This window comes from Heterodontus francisci, unplaced genomic scaffold (assembly GCF_036365525.1).
Source record: "Heterodontus francisci isolate sHetFra1 unplaced genomic scaffold, sHetFra1.hap1 HAP1_SCAFFOLD_323, whole genome shotgun sequence".
Taxonomy (NCBI): domain Eukaryota; kingdom Metazoa; phylum Chordata; class Chondrichthyes; order Heterodontiformes; family Heterodontidae; genus Heterodontus; species Heterodontus francisci.
Window position 1 is genome coordinate 159,683 of NW_027141078.1, and position 22,818 is coordinate 182,500.

General features: G+C 47.7%; 1 protein-coding gene across 1 annotated transcript in view; it reads right to left on the reverse strand.

Moving 5' to 3' along the window:
- Positions 1–22,818, reverse strand: part of LOC137361950 (ubiquitin carboxyl-terminal hydrolase 5-like) — a 214,514-nt gene that overhangs the window by 156,106 nt on the left and 35,590 nt on the right. Inside the window, exon 6 of the mRNA XM_068026540.1 lies at positions 22,803–22,818. This exon is cut by the window's right edge and continues 159 nt beyond it. Coding sequence (XP_067882641.1) covers positions 22,803–22,818 — 16 coding nt within the window. The remainder of the gene's footprint in view (positions 1–22,802) is intronic.

Below are 22,818 nucleotides of genomic sequence, written 5' to 3' on the forward strand. Positions count from 1 at the left end.
ATCAGTGCGTCAGTGAGGGGTGTGGGATATATCAGTGCGTCAGTGAGGGGTGTGGGATATATCAGTGTTACAGTGAGGGGTGTGGGATACATCAGTGTTACAGTGAGGGGTGTGGGATACATCAGTGTTGCGGTGAGGGGTGTGGGATATATCAGTGTGACAGTGAGGGGTGAGAGATACATCAGTGTTACAGTGAGGGGTGTGGGATATATCAGAGTGTTACTTTGAGGGGTGTGGGATCTCAGTGTTACAGTGAGGGATGTGGGATATATCAGTGTTGCAGTGAGGGATGTGGGATATATCAGTATCACAGTGAGGGGTGTGGGATATATCAGTGTTACAGTGATGGGTGTGGGATATAACAGTATCACAGTGAGGGGTGTGGGATACATCAGTATCACAGTGAGTGGTGTGGGATACATCAGTATCACAGTGAGGGGTGTGGGATATATCAGTATCATAGTGAGGGGTGTGGGATATATCAGTATCACAGTGAGGGGTGTGGGATAGATCAGTATCACAGTGAGGGGTGTGGGATATATCAGTATCACAGTGAGGGGTGTGGGATATATCAGTATCACAGTGAGGGGTGTGGGATATATCAGTATCACAGTGAGGGGTGTGGGATAGATCAGTATCACAGTGAGGGGTGTGGGATAGATCAGTATCACAGTGAGGGGTGTGGGATATATCAGTGTTTCAGTGAGAGATGGGAGATATATTAGTGTCAGAGTGAGCGGTGTGGGATATATCAGTGTGTTCCAGTGAGCGGTGTGGCATATATCAGTGTGTTCCAGTGAGGGGTGTGGGATATATCAGTGTTACAGTGAGGGATGTGGGAAATATCAGTGTTACAGTGAGGGGTGTGGGAAATATCAGTGTTACAGTGAGGGGTGTGGGAAATATCAGTGTTACAGTGAGGGGTGTGGGATATATCAGTGTTACAGTGAGCGGTGTGGGAGATATCAAGCGATACAGTGAGGGGTGTGGGAGATGTCAGAGAGTTACAGTGAGGGGTGTGGGAGATGTCAGAGTGTTACAGTGAGGGGTGTGGGATATATCAGTGTTACAGTGAGGGATGTGGGATATATCAGCATCACAGTGAGTGGTGTGGGATATATCAGTCTAACACTGAGGGGCGTGGGATATATCAGTGTTCCAGTGAGCGGTGTGGGAGATATCAAGTGTTACAGTGAGGGGTGTGGGAGATGTCAGAGTGTTACAGTGAGGAGTCTGGGATATATCAGAGTGTTACAGCGAGGGGTGTGAGATATATCAGTGTTCCAGTGAGGGGCGTGGGATATATCAGTGTTGCAGTGAGGGGTGTGGGATATATCAGTGTTACAGTGAGGGGTGTGGGATATATCAGTGTTACAGTGAGGCGTGTGGGATATATCAGCGTCACAGTGAGTGGTTGGGATATATCAGTCTAACACTGAGGGGCGTGGGATATATCAGTGTTCCAGTGAGCAGTGTGGGAGATATCAAGTGATAGAGTGAGGGGTGTGGGAGATGTCAGAGTGTTACAGTGAGGGGTGTGGGACATATCAGCGAGTTACAGTGAGGGGTGTGGGATATATCAGTGTTACAGTGAGGGGTGTGGGATATATCAGTATCACAGTGAGGGGTGTGGGATATATCAGTATCACAGTGAGGGGTGTGGGATATATCAGTATCACAGTGAGGGGTGTGGGATATATCAGTATCACAGTGAGGGGTGTGGGATATATCAGTATCACAGTGAGGGGTGTGGGATATATCAGTATCACAGTGAGGGGTGTGGGATATATCAGTATCACAGTGAGGGGTGTGGGATATATCAGTATCACAGTGAGGGGTGTGGGATATATCAGTATCACAGTGAGGGGTGTGGGATATATCAGTATCACAGTGAGGGGTGTGGGATATATCAGTATCACAGTGAGGGGTGTGGGATATATCAGTATCACAGTGAGGGGTGTGGGATATATCAGTATCACAGTGAGGGGTGTGGGATATATCAGTGTTTCAGTGAGAGATGGGAGATATATTAGTGTCAGAGTGAGCGGTGTGGGGTATATCAGTGTGTTCCAGTGAGCGGTGTGGCATATATCAGTGTGTTCCAGTGAGGGGTGTGGGATACATCAGTGTTACTGTGAGGGGTGTGGGATACATCAGTGTTACTGTGAGGGGTGTGGGATACATCAGTGTTACAGTGAGGGGTGTGGGATATATCAGTGTGACAGTGAGAGGTGAGAGATATATCAGTGTGACAGTGAGGGGTGTGGGATACATCAGTGTGACAGTGAGGGGTGAGAGATATCTCAGTGTTACAGTGAGGGGTGTTGGATATATCAGACTGTTACAGTGAGGGGTGTGGGGTCTCTCATTGTTACAGTGAGGGGTGTGGGATATATCAGTGTTGCAGTGAGGGGTGTGGGATATATCAGTGTTACAGTGAGGGGTGTGGGATACATCAGTATCACAGTGAGGGGTGTGGGATACATCAGTATCACAGTGAAGGGTGTGGGATACATCAGTGTTGCAGTGAGGGGTGTGGGATATATCGTTGTTACAGTGAGAGGTGTGGGAAATATCTGTTGCAATGAGGGTTGTGGGATATATCAGAGTGTTACAGTGAGGGGAGTGGGATATATCAGCGTTCCAGTGAGGGGTGTGGGATATATCAGCGTTCCAGTGAGGGGTGTGGGATATATCAGTGTTACAGTGAGAGGTGGGAGATTTGTCAGTGTTGCAGTGAGGGGTGTGAGATATATCAGTGTTACAGTGAGGGGGGTGGGATATATCAGTGTGATACAGTGATGGGTGTGAGATATATCAGTGTTACAGTGAGGGGTGTGGGATATATCAGTGTTACAGTGAGGGGTGTGGGATATATCAGTGTTACAGTGAGAGATGGGAGACATATCAGTGTTGGAGTGAGCGGTGTGGGATATATCAGTGTGTTCCAGTGAGGGGTGTGGGACATATCAGAGTTACAGTGAGAGATGGGAGATATATCAGTGGGACAGTGAGGGGTGTGGGATATATCAGAGTGTACAGTGAGGGGTGTGGGATATATCAGAGTGTACAGTGAGGGGTGTGGGATATATCAGAGTTACAGTGAGAGATAGGAGATATATCAGTGTTGCAGTGAGGGATGTGGGAGATATCAAGTGATACAGTGAGAGATGGGAGATATATCAGTGTTAGAGTGAGGGGTGTGAGATATATCAATGTTACAGTGTGGGGGGTGGGATATATCTGTGTTGCAGTGAGGGGTGTGGGATATATCTGTGTTACAGTGAGGGGTGTGGGATATATCAGTGTTACAGTGAGGGGTGTGGGATATATCAGTGTCACAGTGAGCGGTGTGGGATATATCAGTGTCACAGTGAGGGGTGTGGGATATATCAGTGTTACAGTGAGGCGTGTGGGAGAGATCAGTGTTACAGTGAGGGGTGTGGGATATATCAGTGTTACAGTGAGGGGTGTGGGATGTATCAGTGTTACAGTGAGGGATGTGGGATATATCAGAGCATTACAGTGAGGGATGTGGGAAATATCAGTGTTACAGTGAGGGGTGTGGGAAATATCAGTGTTACAGTGAGGGGTGTGGGAAATATCTGTTACAGTGAGGGATGTGGGAAATATCAGTGTTACAGTGAGGGGTGTGGGAAATATCAGTGTTACAGTGAGGGGTGTGGGAAATATCAGTGTTACAGTGAGGGGTGTGGGAAATATCAGTGTTACAGTGAGGGGTGTGGGAAATATCAGTGTTACAGTGAGGGATGTGGGATATATCAGTGTTACAGTGAGGGATCTGGGATATATCAGTCTAACACTGAGGGGCGTGGGATATATCAGTGTCACAGTGAGCGGTGTGGGATATATCAGTGTTACAGTGAGGGGTGTGGGAGAGATCAGTGTTACAGTGAGGGGTGTGAGAGATGTCAGAGTGTTACAGTGAGGGGTGTGGGAGATGTCAGAGTGTTACAGTGAGGGGTGTGGGATATATCAGTGTTACAGTGAGGGATGTGGGATATATCAGCATCACAGTGAGTGGTGTGGGATACATCAGTCCAACACTGAGGGGCGTGGGATATATCAGTGTCACAGTGAGCGGTGTGGGATATATCAGTGTTACAGTGAGGGGTGTGGGAGAGATCAGTGTTACAGTGAGGGGTGTGAGAGATATCAGTGTTAGTGAGGGGTGTGGGATGTATCAGTGTTACAGTGAGGGGTGTGAGATATCTCAGTGTTACAGTGAGGGGTGTGGGATATATCAGTGTTACAGTGAGGGGTGTGGGATGTATCAGTGTTACAGTGAGGGATGTGGGATATATCAGAGCATTACAGTGAGGGGTGTGGGAAATATCAGTGTTACAGTGAGGGGTGTGGGAAATATCTGTTACAGTGAGGGATGTGGGAAATATCAGTGTTACAGTGAGGGGTGTGGGAAATATCAGTGTTACAGTGAGGGGTGTGGGAAATATCAGTGTTACAGTGAGGGATCTGGGATATATCAGTCTAACACTGAGGGGCGTGGGATATATCAGTGTTCCAGTGAGCGGTGTGGGAGATATCAAGCGATACAGTGAGGGGTGTGGGAGATGTCAGAGTGTTACAGTGAGGGGTGTGGGAGATGTCAGAGTGTTACAGTGAGGGGTGTGGGATATATCAGTGTTACAGTGAGGGATGTGGGATATATCAGCATCACAGTGAGTGGTGTGGGATACATCAGTCCAACACTGAGGGGCGTGGGATATATCAGTGTTCCAGTGAGCGGTGTGGGAGATATCAAGTGTTACAGTGAGGGGTGTGGGAGATGTCAGAGTGTTGCAGTGAGGGGTGTGGGACATATCAGAGAGTTACAGTGAGGGGTGTGGGATATATCAGTGTTGCAGTGAGGGGTGTGGGATATATCAGTGTTACAGTGAGGAGTCTGGGATATATCAGAGTGTTACAGCGAGGGGTGTGAGACATAACAGTGTTCCAGTGAGGGGCGTGGGATATATCAGTGTTACAGTGAGGGGTGTGGGATATATCAGTGTTACAGTGAGGGGTGTGGGATATATCAGAGTGTTACAGCGAGGGGTGTGAGATATATCAGTGTTCCAGTGAGGGGCGTGGGATATATCAGTGTTCCAGTGAGCGGTGTGGGATATATCAGTGTTACAGTGAGGGGTGTGGGAGAGATCAGTGTTACAGTGAGGGGTGTGAGATATATCAGTGTTAGTGAGGGGTGTGGGATGTATCAGTGTTACAGTGAGGGGTGTGAGATATCTCAGTGTTACAGTGAGGGGTGTGGGATATATCAGTGTTACAGTGAGGGGTGTGGGATATATCAGTGTTACAGTGAGGGGTGTGGGATATATCAGTGTTACAGTGAGGGATGTGGGATATATCAGAGCATTACAGTGAGGGATGTGGGAAATATCAGTGTTACAGTGAGGGATGTGGGAAATATCAGTGTTACAGTGAGGGGTGTGGGAAATATCAGTGTTACAGTGAGGGGTGTGGGAAATATCAGTGTTACAGTGAGGGGTGTGGGAAATATCAGTGTTACAGTGAGGGATGTGGGATATATCAGAGCATTACAGTGAGGGATGTGGGAAATATCAGTGTTACAGTGAGGGGTGTGGGAAATATCTGTTACAGTGAGGGATGTGGGAAATATCAGTGTTACAGTGAGGGGTGTGGGATGTATCAGTGTTACAGTGAGGGGTGTGAGATATCTCAGTGTTACAGTGAGGGGTGTGGGATATATCAGTGTTACAGTGAGGGATCTGGGATATATCAGTCTAACACTGAGGGGTGTGGGATATATCAGTGTTCCAGTGAGCGGTGTGGGAGATATCAAGCGATACAGTGAGGGGTGTGGGAGATGTCAGAGTGTTACAGTGAGGGGTGTGGGAGATGTCAGAGTGTTACAGTGAGGGGTGTGGGATATATCAGTGTTACAGTGAGGGATGTGGGATATATCAGCATCACAGTGAGTGGTGTGGGATACATCAGTCCAACACTGAGGGGCGTGGGATATATCAGTGTCACAGTGAGCGGTGTGGGATATATCAGTGTCACAGTGAGGGGTGTGGGATATATCAGTGTTACAGTGAGGGGTGTGGGAGAGATCAGTGTTACAGTGAGGGGTGTGAGAGATATCAGTGTTAGTGAGGGGTGTGGGATGTATCAGTGTTACAGTGAGGGGTGTGAGATATCTCAGTGTTACAGTGAGGGGTGTGGGATATATCAGTGTTACAGTGAGGGGTGTGGGATGTATCAGTGTTACAGTGAGGGATGTGGGATATATCAGAGCATTACAGTGAGGGATGTGGGAAATATCAGTGTTACAGTGAGGGGTGTGGGAAATATCAGTGTTACAGTGAGGGGTGTGGGAAATATCTGTTACAGTGAGGGATGTGGGAAATATCAGTGTTACAGTGAGGGGTGTGGGAAATATCAGTGTTACAGTGAGGGGTGTGGGAAATATCAGTGTTACAGTGAGGGGTGTGGGAAATATCAGTGTTACAGTGAGGGGTGTGGGAAATATCAGTGTTACAGTGAGGGATGTGGGATATATCAGTGTTACAGTGAGGGGTGTGAGATATCTCAGTGTTACAGTGAGGGGTGTGGGATATATCAGTGTTACAGTGAGGGATCTGGGATATATCAGTCTAACACTGAGGGGTGTGGGATATATCAGTGTTCCAGTGAGCGGTGTGGGAGATATCAAGCGATACAGTGAGGGGTGTGGGAGATGTCAGAGTGTTACAGTGAGGGGTGTGGGAGATGTCAGAGTGTTACAGTGAGGGGTGTGGGAGATGTCAGAGTGTTACAGTGAGGGGTGTGGGATATATCAGTGTTACAGTGAGGGATGTGGGATATATCAGCGTCACAGTGAGTGGTGTGGGATACATCAGTCCAACACTGAGGGGCGTGGGATATATCAGTGTTCCAGTGAGCGGTGTGGGAGATATCAAGTGTTACAGTGAGGGGTGTGGGAGATGTCAGAGTGTTGCAGTGAGGGGTGTGGGACATATCAGAGAGTTACAGTGAGGGGTGTGGGATATATCAGTGTTACAGTGAGGGGTGTGGGATATATCAGTGTTACAGTGAGGGGTGTGGGATATATCAGAGTGTTACAGCGAGGGGTGTGAGATATATCAGTGTTCCAGTGAGGGGCGTGGGATATATCAGTGTTCCAGTGAGCGGTGTGGGAGATATCAAGTGATACAGTGAGGGGTGTGGGAGATGTCAGAGTGTGACAGTGAGGGGTGTGGGACATATCAGAGAGTTACAGTGAGGGGTGTGGGATATATCAGTATCACAGTGAGGGGTGTGGGATATATCAGTATCACAGTGAGGGGTGTGGGATATATCAGTATCACAGTGAGGGGTGTGGGATATATCAGTATCACAGTGAGGGGTGTGGGATATATCAGTATCACAGTGAGGGGTGTGGGATATATCAGTATCACAGTGAGGGGTGTGGGATATATCAGTATCACAGTGAGGGGTGTGGGATATATCAGTATCACAGTGAGGGGTGTGGGATATATCAGTATCACAGTGAGGGGTGTGGGATATATCAGTATCACAGTGAGGGGTGTGGGATATATCAGTATCACAGTGAGGGGTGTGGGATATATCAGTATCACAGTGAGGGGTGTGGGATATATCAGTGTTTCAGTGAGAGATGGGAGATATATTAGTGTCAGAGTGAGCGGTGTGGGATATATCAGTGTGTTCCAGTGAGCGGTGTGGCATATATCAGTGTGTTCCAGTGAGGGGTGTGGGATATATCAGTGTTACAGTGTGGGTTGTGGGATATATCAGAGTGTTACAGTGAGGGGTGTGGGATATATCAGTGTTACAGTGAGGGGTGAGGGATTTCTCATTGTGACAGTGAGAGATGGGAGATATATCAGTGTTACAGTGAGAGATGGGAGATATATCAGTGTTACAGTGAGGGATGTGGGAAACATCAGTGTTACAGTGAGGGATGTGGGAAATATCAGTGTTACAGTGAGGGGTGTGGGAAATATCAGTGTTACAGTGAGGGGTGTGGGAAATATCAGTGTTACAGTGAGGGGTGTGGGAAATATCAGTGTTACAGTGAGGGATGTGGGATATATCAGTCTAACACTGAGGGGCGTGGGATATATCAGTGTTCCAGTGAGCGGTGTGGGAGATATCAAGCGATACAGTGAGGGGTGTGGGAGATGTCAGAGTGTTACAGTGAGGGGTGTGGGAGATGTCAGAGTGTTACAGTGAGGGGTGTGGGACATATCAGAGAGTTACAGTGAGGGGTGTAGGATATATCAGTGTTACAGTGAGGGGTGTGGGATATATCAGTATCACAGTGAGGGGTGTGGGATATATCAGTATCACAGTGAGGGGTGTGGGATATATCAGTATCACAGTGAGGGGTGTGGGATATATCAGTATCACAGTGAGGGGTGTGGGATATATCAGTGTTTCAGTGAGAGATGGGAGATATATTAGTGTCAGAGTGAGCGGTGTGGGATATATCAGTGTGTTCCAGTGAGCGGTGTGGCATATATCAGTGTGTTCCAGTGAGGGGTGTGGGATATATCAGTGTTACAGTGTGGGTTGTGGGATATATCAGAGTGTTACAGTGAGGGGTGTGGGATATATCAGTGTTACAGTGAGGGGTGAGGGATTTCTCATTGTGACAGTGAGAGATGGGAGATATATCAGTGTTACAGTGAGAGATGGGAGATATATCAGTGTTACAGTGAGAGATGGGAGATATATCAGTGTTACAGTGAGGGTGTGAGATATATCAGTGTTGCAGTGTGGGGTGTGGGATATATCTGTGTTGCAGTGAGGGGTGTGGGATATATCTGTGTTGCAGTGAGGGGTGTGGGATATATCTGTGTTGCAGTGAGGGGTGTGGGATATATCAGAGAGTTACAGTGAGGGGTGTGGGATATATCAGTGTTACAGTGAGGGGTGTGGGATATATCTGTGTTCCAGTGAGGGGCGTGGGATATATCAGTGTTGCAGTGAGGGGTGTCGGATATATCAGAGAGTTACAGTGAGGGGTGTGGGATATATCAGTGTTACAGTGAGGGGTGTGGGATATATCAGTGTTACAGTGAGGGGTGTGGGATATATCAGTGTTACAGTGAGGGGTGTGGGATGTATCAGTGTTACAGTGAGGGGTGTGGGATGTATCAGTCTAACAGTGAGGGCTGTGGGATATATCAGTGTTACAGTGAGGGATGTGGGATATATCAGTGTTACAGTGAGGGATGTGGGATATATCAGTGTTGCAGTGAGGGATGTGGGATATATCAGTGTTGCAGTGAGGGATGTGGGATATATCAGTGTTGCAGTGAGGGATGTGGGATATATCAGTGTTACAGTGAGGGATGTGGGAAATATCATTGTTACAGTGAGGGGTGTGGGAGAAATCAGTATCACAGTGAGGGGTGTGGGATATATCAGTATCACAGTGAGGGGTGTGGGATATATCAGTGTGTTGCAGTGAGGGGCGTGGGAAATATCAGTATCATACTGAGGGGTGTGGGATATATCAGTATCACAGTGAGGGGTGTGGGATATATCAGTATCACAGTGAGGGGTGTGGGATATATCAGTGTGTTGCAGTGAGGGGCGTGGGAAATATCAGTATCATACTGAGGGGTGTGGGATATATCAGTGTTACAGCGAGGGGTGTGGGATATATCAGTGTTGCAGCGAGGGGTGTGGGATATATCAGAGTGTTACAGTGAGGGGTGTGGGATATATCAGTGTGTTGCAGTGAGGGGCGTGGGAAATATCAGTATCATACTGAGGGGTGTGGGATATATCAGTGTTCCAGCGAGGGGTGTGGGATATATCAGTGTTGCAGCGAGGGGTGTGGGATATATCAGTGTTACAGTGAGGGGTGTGGGATATATCAGTGTTACAGTGAGGGGTGTGGGATATATCAGTGTTACAGTGAGGGGTGTGGGATAGATCAGTGTTACAGTGAGGGGTGTGGGATATATCAGTGTTACAGTGAGGGGTGTGGGATATATCAGTGTTACAGTGAGGGGTGTGGGATATATCAGTGTTACAGTGAGGGGTGTGGGATATATCAGTGTTGCAGTGAGGGATGTGGGATATATCAGTGTTGCAGTGAGGGATGGGACATATATGAGTGTTGCAGTGAGGGGTGTGAGATATATCAGTTTTACAGTGAGGGATGTGGGATATATCATTGTTGGAGTGAGGGGTGTGGGATATATCATTGTTGGAGTGAGGGGTGTGGGATATATCATTGTTGGAGTGAGGGGTGTGGGATATATCAGTATCATAGTGAGGGGTGTGGGATATATCAGTATCACAGTGAGGGGTGTGGGATATATCAGTCTGTTGCAGTGAGGGGTGTGGGATATACCAGAGTGTTATTGTGAGGGGTGTGGGATATATCAAGAGTGTTCCAGTGAGGGGTGTGGGATATATCAGTGTTACAGTGAGGGGCGTGGGATATATCAGTGATCCAGTGAGGGGTGTGGGATATATCAGTGTGTTACAGTGAGGGGCGTGGGATATATCAGTGTTCCAGTGAGGGGCGTGGGATATATCAGTGTTACAGTGAGGGGCGTGGGATATATCAGTGTGTTACAGTGAGGGGCGTGGGATATATCAGTGTTCCAGTGAGGGTTGTGGGGTATATCAGTGTGTTACAGTGAGGGGCGTGGGATATATCAGTGTTACAGTGAGGGGCGTGGGATATATCAGTGATCCAGTGAGGGGTGTGGGATATATCAGTGTGTTACAGTGAGGGGCGTGGGATATATCAGTGTGTTACAGTGAGGGGCGTGGGATATATCAGTGTGTTACAGTGAGGGGCGTGGGATATATCAGTGTGTTACAGTGAGGGGCGTGGGATATATCAGTGTGTTACAGTGAGGGGTGTGGGATATATCAGTGTTACAGTGAGGGGCGTGGGATATATCAGTGTTACAGTGAGGGTTGTGGGGTATATCAGTGTGTTACAGTGAGGGGCGTGGGATATATCAGTGTTACAGTGAGGGGCGTGGGATATATCAGTGTGTTACAGTGAGGGGTTTGAGATATATCAGTGTTACAGTGAGGGGCGTGGGAAATATCAGAGTGTTATAGTGAGGGGTGTGGGATATATCAGTGTGTTCCAGTGAGGGGTGTGGGATATATCAGTGTTACAGTGAGCGGTGTGGGATATATCAGTGTTACAGTGAGGGGCGTGGGATATATCAGTGTTACAGTGAGGGGCGTGGGATATATCAGTGTTCCAGTGAGGGGTGTGGGGTATATCAGTGTGTTACAGTGAGGGGTGTGGGATGTATCAGTGTGTTACAGTGAGGGGTGTGGGATATATCAGTGTTGCAGTGAGGGATGTGGGATATATCAGTATCATAGTGAGGGGTGTGGGATATATCAGTATCACAGTGAGGGGTGTGGGATATATCAGTATCACAGTGAGGGGTGTGGGATATATCAGTATCACAGTGAAGGGTGTGGGATATATCAGTATCACAGTGAGGGGTGTGGGATATATCAGTGTTTCAGTGAGAGATGGGAGATATATTAGTGTCAGAGTGAGCGGTGTGGGATATATCAGTGTGTTCCAGTGAGCGGTGTGGCATATATCAGTGTGTTCCAGTGAGGGGTGTGGGATATATCAGTGTTACAGTGTGGGTTGTGGGATATATCAGAGTGTGACAGTGAGGGGTGTGGGATATATCAGTGTTACAGTGAGGGGTGAGGGATTTCTCATTGTGACAGTGAGAGATGGGAGATATATCAGTGTTACAGTGAGAGATGGGAGATATATCAGTGTTACAGTGAGGGATGTGGGAAACATCAGTGTTACAGTGAGGGATGTGGGAAATATCAGTGTTACAGTGAGGGGTGTGGGAAATATCAGTGTTACAGTGAGGGGTGTGGGAAATATCAGTGTTACAGTGAGGGGTGTGGGAAATATCAGTGTTACAGTGAGGGATGTGGGATATATCAGTCTAACACTGAGGGGCGTGGGATATATCAGTGTTCCAGTGAGCGGTGTGGGAGATATCAAGCGATACAGTGAGGGGTGTGGGAGATGTCAGAGTGTTACAGTGAGGGGTGTGGGAGATGTCAGAGTGTTACAGTGAGGGGTGTGGGACATATCAGAGAGTTACAGTGAGGGGTGTGGGATATATCAGTGTTACAGTGAGGGGTGTGGGAAATATCAGTGTTACAGTGAGGGATGTGGGATATATCAGTGTTACAGTGAGGGATGTGGGATATATCAGTCTAACACTGAGGGGCGTGGGATATATCAGTGTTCCAGTGAGCGGTGTGGGAGATATCAAGCGATACAGTGAGGGGTGTGGGAGATGTCAGAGTGTTACAGTGAGCGGTGTGGGATATATCAGTGTTTCAGTGAGGGGTGAGGGATTTCTCATTGTGACAGTGAGAGATGGGAGATACATCAGTGTTACAGTGAGAGATGGGAGATATATCAGTGTTGCAGTGAGGGGTGTGAGATATATCAGTGTTACAGTGTGGGGTGTGGGATATATCAGAGCATTACAGTGAGGGGTGTGGGAAATAACAGTGTTACAGTGAGGGGTGTGGGAAATATCAGTGTTACAGTGAGGGGTGTGGGAAATATCAGTGTTACAGTGAGGGGTGTGGGAAATATCAGTGTTACAGTGAGGGATGTGGGAAACATCAGTGTTACAGTGAGGGATGTGGGAAATATCAGTGTTACAGTGAGGGGTGTGGGAAATATCACTGTTACAGTGAGGGGTGTGGGAAATATCAGTGTTACAGTGAGGGGTGTGGGATATATCAGTGTTACAGTGAGGGATGTGGGATATATCAGTGTTACAGTGAGGGATCTGGGATATATCAGTCTAACACTGAGGGGCGTGGGATATATCAGTGTTCCAGTGAGCGGTGTGGGAGATATCAAGCGATACAGTGAGGGGTGTGGGAGATGTCAGAGTGTTACAGCGAGGGGTGTGGGAGATGTCAGAGTGTTACAGTGAGGGGTGTGGGAGATGTCAGAGTGTTACAGTGAGGGGTGTGGGATATATCAGTGTTACAGTGAGGGATGTGGGATATATCAGTATCATAGTGAGGGGTGTGGGATATATCAGTATCACAGTGAGGGGTGTGGGATATATCAGTATCACAGTGAGGGGTGTGGGATATATCAGTATCACAGTGAGGGGTGTGGGACATATCAGTATCACAGTGAGGGGTGTGGGATATATCAGTGTTACAGTGAGAGATGGGAGATATATTAGTGTCAGAGTGAGCGGTGTGGGATATATCAGTGTGTTCCAGTGAGCGGTGTGGGATATATCAGTGTGCTCCAGTGAGGGGTGTGGGATATATCAGTGTAACAGTGTGGGTTGTGGGATATATCAGAGGGTTACAGTGAGGGGTGAGGGATATATCAGTGTTCCAGTGAGGGGTGAGGGATTTCTCAGTGTTACAGTAAGGGGTGTGGGATATATCAGTGTTACAGTGAGGGGTGTGGGATATATCAGTGTTTCAGTGAGGGGTGAGGGATTTCTCATTGTGACAGTAAGGGGTGTGGGATATATCAGTGTTACAGTAAGGGGTGTGGGATATATCAGTGTTACAGTGAGAGATGGGAGATATATCAGTGTTACAGTGAGAGATGGGAGATATATCAGTGTTACAGTGAGGGGTGTGAGATATATCAGTGTTACAGTGTGGGGTGTGGGATATATCAGTGTTACAGTGAGGGGTGTGGGATATATCTGTGTTGCAGTGAGGGGTGTGGGATATATCTGTGTTGCAGTGAGGGGTGTGGGATATATCTGTGTTGCAGTGAGGGGTGTGGGATATATCAGAGTGTTACAGTGAGGGATGTGGGATATATCAGTGTTACAGTGAGGAGTCTGGGATATATCTGTGTTCCAGTGAGGGGCGTGGGATATATCAGTGTTGCAGTGAGGGGTGTCGGATATATCAGAGAGTTACAGTGAGGGGTGTGGGATATATCAGTGTTACAGTGAGGGGTGTGGGATATATCAGTGTTACAGTGAGGGGTGTGGGATATATCAGTGTTACAGTGAGGGGTGTGGGATGTATCAGTGTTACAGTGAGGGGTGTGGGATGTATCAGTCTAACAGTGAGGGCTGTGGGATATATCAGTGTTACAGTGAGGGATGTGGGATATATCAGTGTTACAGTGAGGGATGTGGGATATATCAGTGTTGCAGTGAGGGATGTGGGATATATCAGTGTTGCAGTGAGGGATGTGGGATATATCAGTGTTGCAGTGAGGGATGTGGGATATATCAGTGTTGCAGTGAGGGATGTGGGAAATATCATTGTTACAGTGAGGGGTGTGGGAGAAATCAGTATCACAGTGAGGGGTGTGGGATATATCAGTATCACAGTGAGGGGTGTGGGATATATCAGTGTGTTGCAGTGAGGGGCGTGGGAAATATCAGTATCATACTGAGGGGTGTGGGATATATCAGTATCACAGTGAGGGGTGTGGGATATATCAGTATCACAGTGAGGGGTGTGGGATATATCAGTGTGTTGCAGTGAGGGGCGTGGGAAATATCAGTATCATACTGAGGGGTGTGGGATATATCAGTGTTACAGCGAGGGGTGTGGGATATATCAGTGTTGCAGCGAGGGGTGTGGGATATATCAGAGTGTTACAGTGAGGGGTGTGGGATATATCAGTGTGTTGCAGTGAGGGGCGTGGGAAATATCAGTATCATACTGAGGGGTGTGGGATATATCAGTGTTCCAGCGAGGGGTGTGGGATATATCAGTGTTGCAGCGAGGGGTGTGGGATATATCAGTGTTACAGTGAGGGGTGTGGGATATATCAGTGTTACAGTGAGGGGTGTGGGATATATCAGTGTTACAGTGAGGGGTGTGGGATAGATCAGTGTTACAGTGAGGGGTGTGGGATATATCAGTGTTACAGTGAGGGGTGTGGGATATATCAGTGTTACAGTGAGGGGTGTGGGATATATCAGTGTTACAGTGAGGGGTGTGGGATATATCAGTGTTGCAGTGAGGGATGTGGGATATATCAGTGTTGCAGTGAGGGATGGGACATATATGAGTGTTGCAGTGAGGGGTGTGAGATATATCAGTTTTACAGTGAGGGATGTGGGATATATCATTGTTGGAGTGAGGGGTGTGGGATATATCATTGTTGGAGTGAGGGGTGTGGGATATATCATTGTTGGAGTGAGGGGTGTGGGATATATCAGTATCATAGTGAGGGGTGTGGGATATATCAGTATCACAGTGAGGGGTGTGGGATATATCAGTCTGTTGCAGTGAGGGGTGTGGGATATACCAGAGTGTTATTGTGAGGGGTGTGGGATATATCAAGAGTGTTCCAGTGAGGGGTGTGGGATATATCAGTGTTACAGTGAGGGGCGTGGGATATATCAGTGATCCAGTGAGGGGTGTGGGATATATCAGTGTGTTACAGTGAGGGGCGTGGGATATATCAGTGTTCCAGTGAGGGGCGTGGGATATATCAGTGTTACAGTGAGGGGCGTGGGATATATCAGTGTGTTACAGTGAGGGGCGTGGGATATATCAGTGTTCCAGTGAGGGTTGTGGGGTATATCAGTGTGTTACAGTGAGGGGCGTGGGATATATCAGTGTTACAGTGAGGGGCGTGGGATATATCAGTGATCCAGTGAGGGGTGTGGGATATATCAGTGTGTTACAGTGAGGGGCGTGGGATATATCAGTGTGTTACAGTGAGGGGCGTGGGATATATCAGTGTGTTACAGTGAGGGGCGTGGGATATATCAGTGTGTTACAGTGAGGGGCGTGGGATATATCAGTGTGTTACAGTGAGGGGTGTGGGATATATCAGTGTTACAGTGAGGGGCGTGGGATATATCAGTGTTACAGTGAGGGTTGTGGGGTATATCAGTGTGTTACAGTGAGGGGCGTGGGATATATCAGTGTTACAGTGAGGGGCGTGGGATATATCAGTGTGTTACAGTGAGGGGTTTGAGATATATCAGTGTTACAGTGAGGGGCGTGGGAAATATCAGAGTGTTATAGTGAGGGGTGTGGGATATATCAGTGTGTTCCAGTGAGGGGTGTGGGATATATCAGTGTTACAGTGAGCGGTGTGGGATATATCAGTGTTACAGTGAGGGGCGTGGGATATATCAGTGTTACAGTGAGGGGCGTGGGATATATCAGTGTTCCAGTGAGGGGTGTGGGGTATATCAGTGTGTTACAGTGAGGGGTGTGGGATGTATCAGTGTGTTACAGTGAGGGGTGTGGGATGTATCAGTGTTGCAGTGAGGGATGTGGGATATATCAGTATCATAGTGAGGGGTGTGGGATATATCAGTATCACAGTGAGGGGTGTGGGATATATCAGTATCACAGTGAGGGGTGTGGGATATATCAGTATCACAGTGAAGGGTGTGGGATATATCAGTATCACAGTGAGGGGTGTGGGATATATCAGTGTTTCAGTGAGAGATGGGAGATATATTAGTGTCAGAGTGAGCGGTGTGGGATATATCAGTGTGTTCCAGTGAGCGGTGTGGCATATATCAGTGTGTTCCAGTGAGGGGTGTGGGATATATCAGTGTTACAGTGTGGGTTGTGGGATATATCAGAGTGTTACAGTGAGGGGTGTGGGATATATCAGTGTTACAGTGAGGGGTGAGGGATTTCTCATTGTGACAGTGAGAGATGGGAGATATATCAGTGTTACAGTGAGAGATGGGAGATATATCAGTGTTACAGTGAGGGATGTGGGAAACATCAGTGTTACAGTGAGGGATGTGGGAAATATCAGTGTTACAGTGAGGGGTGTGGGAAATATCAGTGTTACAGTGAGGGGTGTGGGAAATATCAGTGTTACAGTGAGGGGTGTGGGAAATATCAGTGTTACAGTGAGGGATGTGGGATATATCAGTCTAACACTGAGGGGCGTGGGATATATCAGTGTTCCAGTGAGCGGTGTGGGAGATATCAAGCGATACAGTGAGGGGTGTGGGAGATGTCAGAGTGTTACAGTGAGGGGTGTGGGAGATGTCAGAGTGTTACAGTGAGGGGTGTGGGACATATCAGAGAGTTACAGTGAGGGGTGTGGGATATATCAGTGTTACAGTGAGGGGTGTGGGATATATCAGTATCACAGTGAGGGGTGTGGGATATATCAGTATCACAGTGAGGGCTGTGGGATATATCAGTATCACAGTGAGGGGTGTGGGATATATCAGTGTTTCAGTGAGAGATGGGAGATATATTAGTGTCAGAGTGAGCGGTGTGGGATATATCAGTGTGTTCCAGTGAGCGGTGTGGCATATATCAGTGTGTTCCAGTGAGGGGTGTGGGATATATCAGTGTTACAGTGTGGGTTGTGGGATATATCAGAGTGTTACAGTGAGGGGTGTGGGATATATCAGTGTTACAGTGAGGGGTGAGGGATTTCTCATTGTGACAGTGAGAGATGGGAGATATATCAGTGTTACAGTGAGAGATGGGAGATATATCAGTGTTACAGTGAGAGATGGGAGATATATCAGTGTTACAGTGAGGGTGTGAGATATATCAGTGTTGCAGTGTGGGGTGTGGGATATATCTGTGTTGCAGTGAGGGGTGTGGGATATATCTGTGTTGCAGTGAGGGGTGTGGGATATATCTGTGTTGCAGTGAGGGGTGTGGGATATATCTGTGTTGCAGTGAGGGGTGTGGGATATATCAGAGAGTTACAGTGAGGGGTGTGGGATATATCAGTGTTGCAGTGAGGGGTGTGGGATATATCAGTGTTACAGTGAGGGGTGTGGGATATATCAGTGTTACAGTGAGGGGTGTGAGATATATCAGTGTTACAGTGAGGAGTCTGGGATATATCAGAGTGTTACAGCGAGGGGTGTGAGATATATCAGTGTTCCAGTGAGGGGTGTGGGATATATCAGTGTTACAGTGAGGGGTGTGGGATGTATCAGTGTTACAGTGAGGGGTGTGAGATATATCAGTGTTACAGTGAGGGGTGTGGGATGTATCAGTGTTACAGTGAGGGGTGTGGGATATATCAGTGTTACAGTGAGGGGTGTGGGATGTATCAGTGTTACAGTGGGGGATGTGGGATATATCAGTGTTACAGTGGGGGATGTGGGATATATCAGAGCATTACAGTGAGGGATGTGGGAAATATCAGTGTTTCAGTGAGGGGTGTGGGAAATATCAGTGTAACAGTGAGGGATGTGGGAAATATCAGTGTTACAGTGAGGGATGTGGGATATATCAGAGCATTACAGTGAGGGGTGTGGGATATATCAGTGTCACAGTGAGGGGTGTGGGAAATATCAGTGTTACAGTGAGGGATGTGGGAAATATCAGTGTTACAGTGAGGGGTGTGGGAAATATCAGTGTTACAGTGAGGGGTGTGGGAAATATCAGTGTTACAGTGAGGGGTGTGGGAAATATCAGTGTTACAGTGAGGGATGTGGGATATATCAGTGTTACAGTGAGGGATGTGGGATATATCAGTCTAACACTGAGGGGCGTGGGATATATCAGTGTTCCAGTGAGCGGTGTGGGAGATATCAAGCGATACAGTGAGGGGTGTGGGAGATGTCAGAGTGTTACAGTGAGCGGTGTGGGATATATCAGTGTGTTCCAGTGAGCGGTGTGGGATATATCAGTGTGTTCCAGTGAGGGGTGTGGGATATATCAGTGTAACAGTGTGGGTTGTGGGATATATCAGAGGGTTACAGTGAGGGGTGTGGGATATATCAGTGTTCCAGTGAGGGGTGTGGGATATATCAGTGTTTCAGTGAGGGGTGAGGGATTTCTCATTGTGACAGTGAGAGATGGGAGATACATCAGTGTTACAGTGAGAGATGGGAGATATATCAGTGTTGCAGTGAGGGGTGTGAGATATATCAGTGTTACAGTGTGGGGTGTGGGATATATCAGAGCATTACAGTGAGGGATGTGGGAAATATCAGTGTTACAGTGAGGGGTGTGGGAAATATCAGTGTTACAGTGAGGGGTGTGGGAAATATCAGTGTTACAGTGAGGGGTGTGGGAAATATCAGTGTTACAGTGAGGGGTGTGGGATATATCAGTGTTACAGTGAGGGGTGTGGGATATATCAGTGTTACAGTGAGGGATGTGGGATATATCAGTGTTACAGTGAGGGATCTGGGATATATCAGTCTAACACTGAGGGGCGTGGGATATATCAGTGTTCCAGTGAGCGGTGTGGGAGATATCAAGCGATACAGTGAGGGGTGTGGGAGATGTCAGAGTGTTACAGTGAGGGGTGTGGGAGATGTCAGAGTGTTACAGTGAGGGGTGTGGGATATATCAGTGTTACAGTGAGGGATGTGGGATATATCAGTATCATAGTGAGGGGTGTGGGATATATCAGTATCACAGTGAGGGGTGTGGGATATATCAGTATCACAGTGAGGGGTGTGGGACATATCAGTATCACAGTGAGGGGTGTGGGACATATCAGTGTTACAGTGAGAGATGGGAGATATATTAGTGTCAGAGTGAGCGGTGTGGGATATATCAGTGTGTTCCAGTGAGCGGTGTGGGATATATCAGTGTGCTCCAGTGAGGGGTGTGGGATATATCAGTGTAACAGTGTGGGTTGTGGGATATATCAGAGTGTTACAGTGAGGAGTCTGGGATATATCTGTGTTCCAGTGAGGGGCGTGGGATATATCAGTGTTGCAGTGAGGGGTGTCGGATATATCAGAGAGTTACAGTGAGGGGTGTGGGATATATCAGTGTTACAGTAAGGGGTGTGGGATATATCAGTGTTACAGTGAGGAGTCTGGGATATATCTGTGTTCCAGTGAGGGGCGTGGGATATATCAGTGTTGCAGTGAGGGGTGTGGGATATATCAGAGAGTTACAGTGAGGGGTGTGGGATATATCAGTGTTACAATTAGGGGTGTGGGATATATCAGTGTTGCAGTGAGGGGTGTGGGATATATCAGTGTTACAGTGAGGGGTGTGGGATGTATCAGTGTTACAGTGAGGGGTGTGGGATGTATCAGTCTAACAGTGAGGGCTGTGGGATATATCAGTGTTACAGTGAGGGATGTGGGATATATCAGTGTTACAGTGAGGGATGTGGGATATATCAGTGTTGCAGTGAGGGATGTGGGATATATCAGTGTTGCAGTGAGGGATGTGGGATATATCAGTGTTACAGTGAGGGATGTGGGAAATATCATTGTTACAGTGAGGGGTGTGGGAGAAATCAGTATCACAGTGAGGGGTGTGGGATATATCAGTATCACAGTGAGGGGTGTGGGATATATCAGTGTGTTGCAGTGAGGGGCGTGGGAAATATCAGTATCATACTGAGGGGTGTGGGATATATCAGTGTTACAGCGAGGGGTGTGGGATATATCAGTGTTGCAGCGAGGGGTGTGGGATATATCAGAGTGTTACAGTGAGGGGTGTGGGATATATCAGTGTGTTGCAGTGAGGGGCGTGGGAAATATCAGTATCATACTGAGGGGTGTGGGATATATCAGTGTTCCAGCGAGGGGTGTGGGATATATCAGTGTTGCAGCGAGGGGTGTGGGATATATCAGTGTTACAGTGAGGGGTGTGGGATATATCAGTGTTACAGTGAGGGGTGTGGGATATATCAGTGTTACAGTGAGGGGTGTGGGATAGATCAGTGTTACAGTGAGGGGTGTGGGATAGATCAGTGTTACAGTGAGGGGTGTGGGATATATCAGTGTTACAGTGAGGGGTGTGGGATATATCAGTGTTACAGTGAGGGGTGTGGGATATATCAGTGTTACAGTGAGGGGTGTGGGATATATCAGTGTTACAGTGAGGGGTGTGGGATATATCAGTGTTGCAGTGAGGGATGTGGGATATATCAGTGTTGCAGTGAGGGATGGGACATATATGAGTGTTGCAGTGAGGGGTGTGAGATATATCAGTTTTACAGTGAGGGATGTGGGATATATCATTGTTGGAGTGAGGGGTGTGGGATATATCATTGTTGGAGTGAGGGGTGTGGGATATATCATTGTTGGAGTGAGGGGTGTGGGATATATCAGTATCATAGTGAGGGGTGTGGGATATATCAGTATCACAGTGAGGGGTGTGGGATATATCAGTCTGTTGCAGTGAGGGGTGTGGGATATACCAGAGTGTTATTGTGAGGGGTGTGGGATATATCAAGAGTGTTCCAGTGAGGGGTGTGGGATATATCAGTGTTACAGTGAGGGGCGTGGGATATATCAGTGATCCAGTGAGGGGTGTGGGATATATCAGTGTGTTACAGTGAGGGGCGTGGGATATATCAGTGTTCCAGTGAGGGGCGTGGGATATATCAGTGTTACAGTGAGGGGCGTGGGATATATCAGTGTGTTACAGTGAGGGGCGTGGGATATATCAGTGTTCCAGTGAGGGTTGTGGGGTATATCAGTGTGTTACAGTGAGGGGCGTGGGATATATCAGTGTTACAGTGAGGGGCGTGGGATATATCAGTGATCCAGTGAGGGGTGTGGGATATATCAGTGTGTTACAGTGAGGGGCGTGGGATATATCAGTGTGTTACAGTGAGGGGCGTGGGATATATCAGTGTGTTACAGTGAGGGGTGTGGGATATATCAGTGTGTTACAGTGAGGGGTGTGGGATATATCAGTGTTACAGTGAGGGGCGTGGGATATATCAGTGTTACAGTGAGGGTTGTGGGGTATATCAGTGTGTTACAGTGAGGGGCGTGGGAAATATCAGAGTGTTATAGTGAGGGGTGTGGGATATATCAGTGTGTTCCAGTGAGGGGTGTGGGATATATCAGTGTTACAGTGAGCGGTGTGGGATATATCAGTGTTGCAGTGAGGGGTGTGGGATATATCAGTGTTACAGTGAGGGGTGTGGGATATATCAGTGTTCCAGTGAGGGGTGTGGGGTATATCAGTGTGTTACAGTGAGGGGTGTGGGATGTATCAGTGTGTTACAGTGAGGGGTGTGGGATATATCAGTGTTGCAGTGAGGGGTGTGGGATATATCAGTGTTACAGTGAGGGGCGTGGGATATATCAGTGTTACAGTGAGGGGCGTGGGGTATATCAGTGTGTTACAGTGAGGGGCGTGGGATATATCAGTGTTACAGTGAGGGGCGTGGGATATATCAGTGTTACAGTGAGGGGCGTGGGATATATCAGTGTTACAGTGAGGGGCGTGGGATATATCAGTGTGTTACAGTGAGGGGTTTGAGATATATCAGTGTTACAGTGAGGGGCGTGGGAAATATCAGAGTGTTATAGTGAGGGGTGTGGGATATATCAGTGTGTTACAGTGAGGGGCGTGGGATATATCAGTGTTACAGTGAGGGGTTTGAGATATATCAGTGTTACAGTGAGGGGCGTGGGAAATATCAGAGTGTTATAGTGAGGGGTGTGGGATATATCAGTGTGTTCCCGTGAGGGGTGTGGGATCTATCAGTGTTACAGTGACGGGTGTTGGACATATCAGAGTGTTACAGTGAGGGGTGTGGGATATATCAGAGTGTTACAGTGAGGGGTGTGGGATATATCAGTGTTGCAGTGAGGGGTGTGGATATATCAGTGTTGCAGTGAGGGGTGTGGGATATATCAGTGTTGCAGTGAGGGATGTGGGATATATCAGTGTTGCAGTGAGGGATGTGGGATATATCAGTGTTACAGTGAGGGGTGTGGGATATATCAGTGTTCTGATGAGAAGAGGGGGGAGTCGGGGTGTAGAGAAACCAGACAGAGTGCCAGAGTCTGCTGTGCGGACACAGCCTGCGCCGGACGCTGGTCACGTACTTGATGGCCACTGACT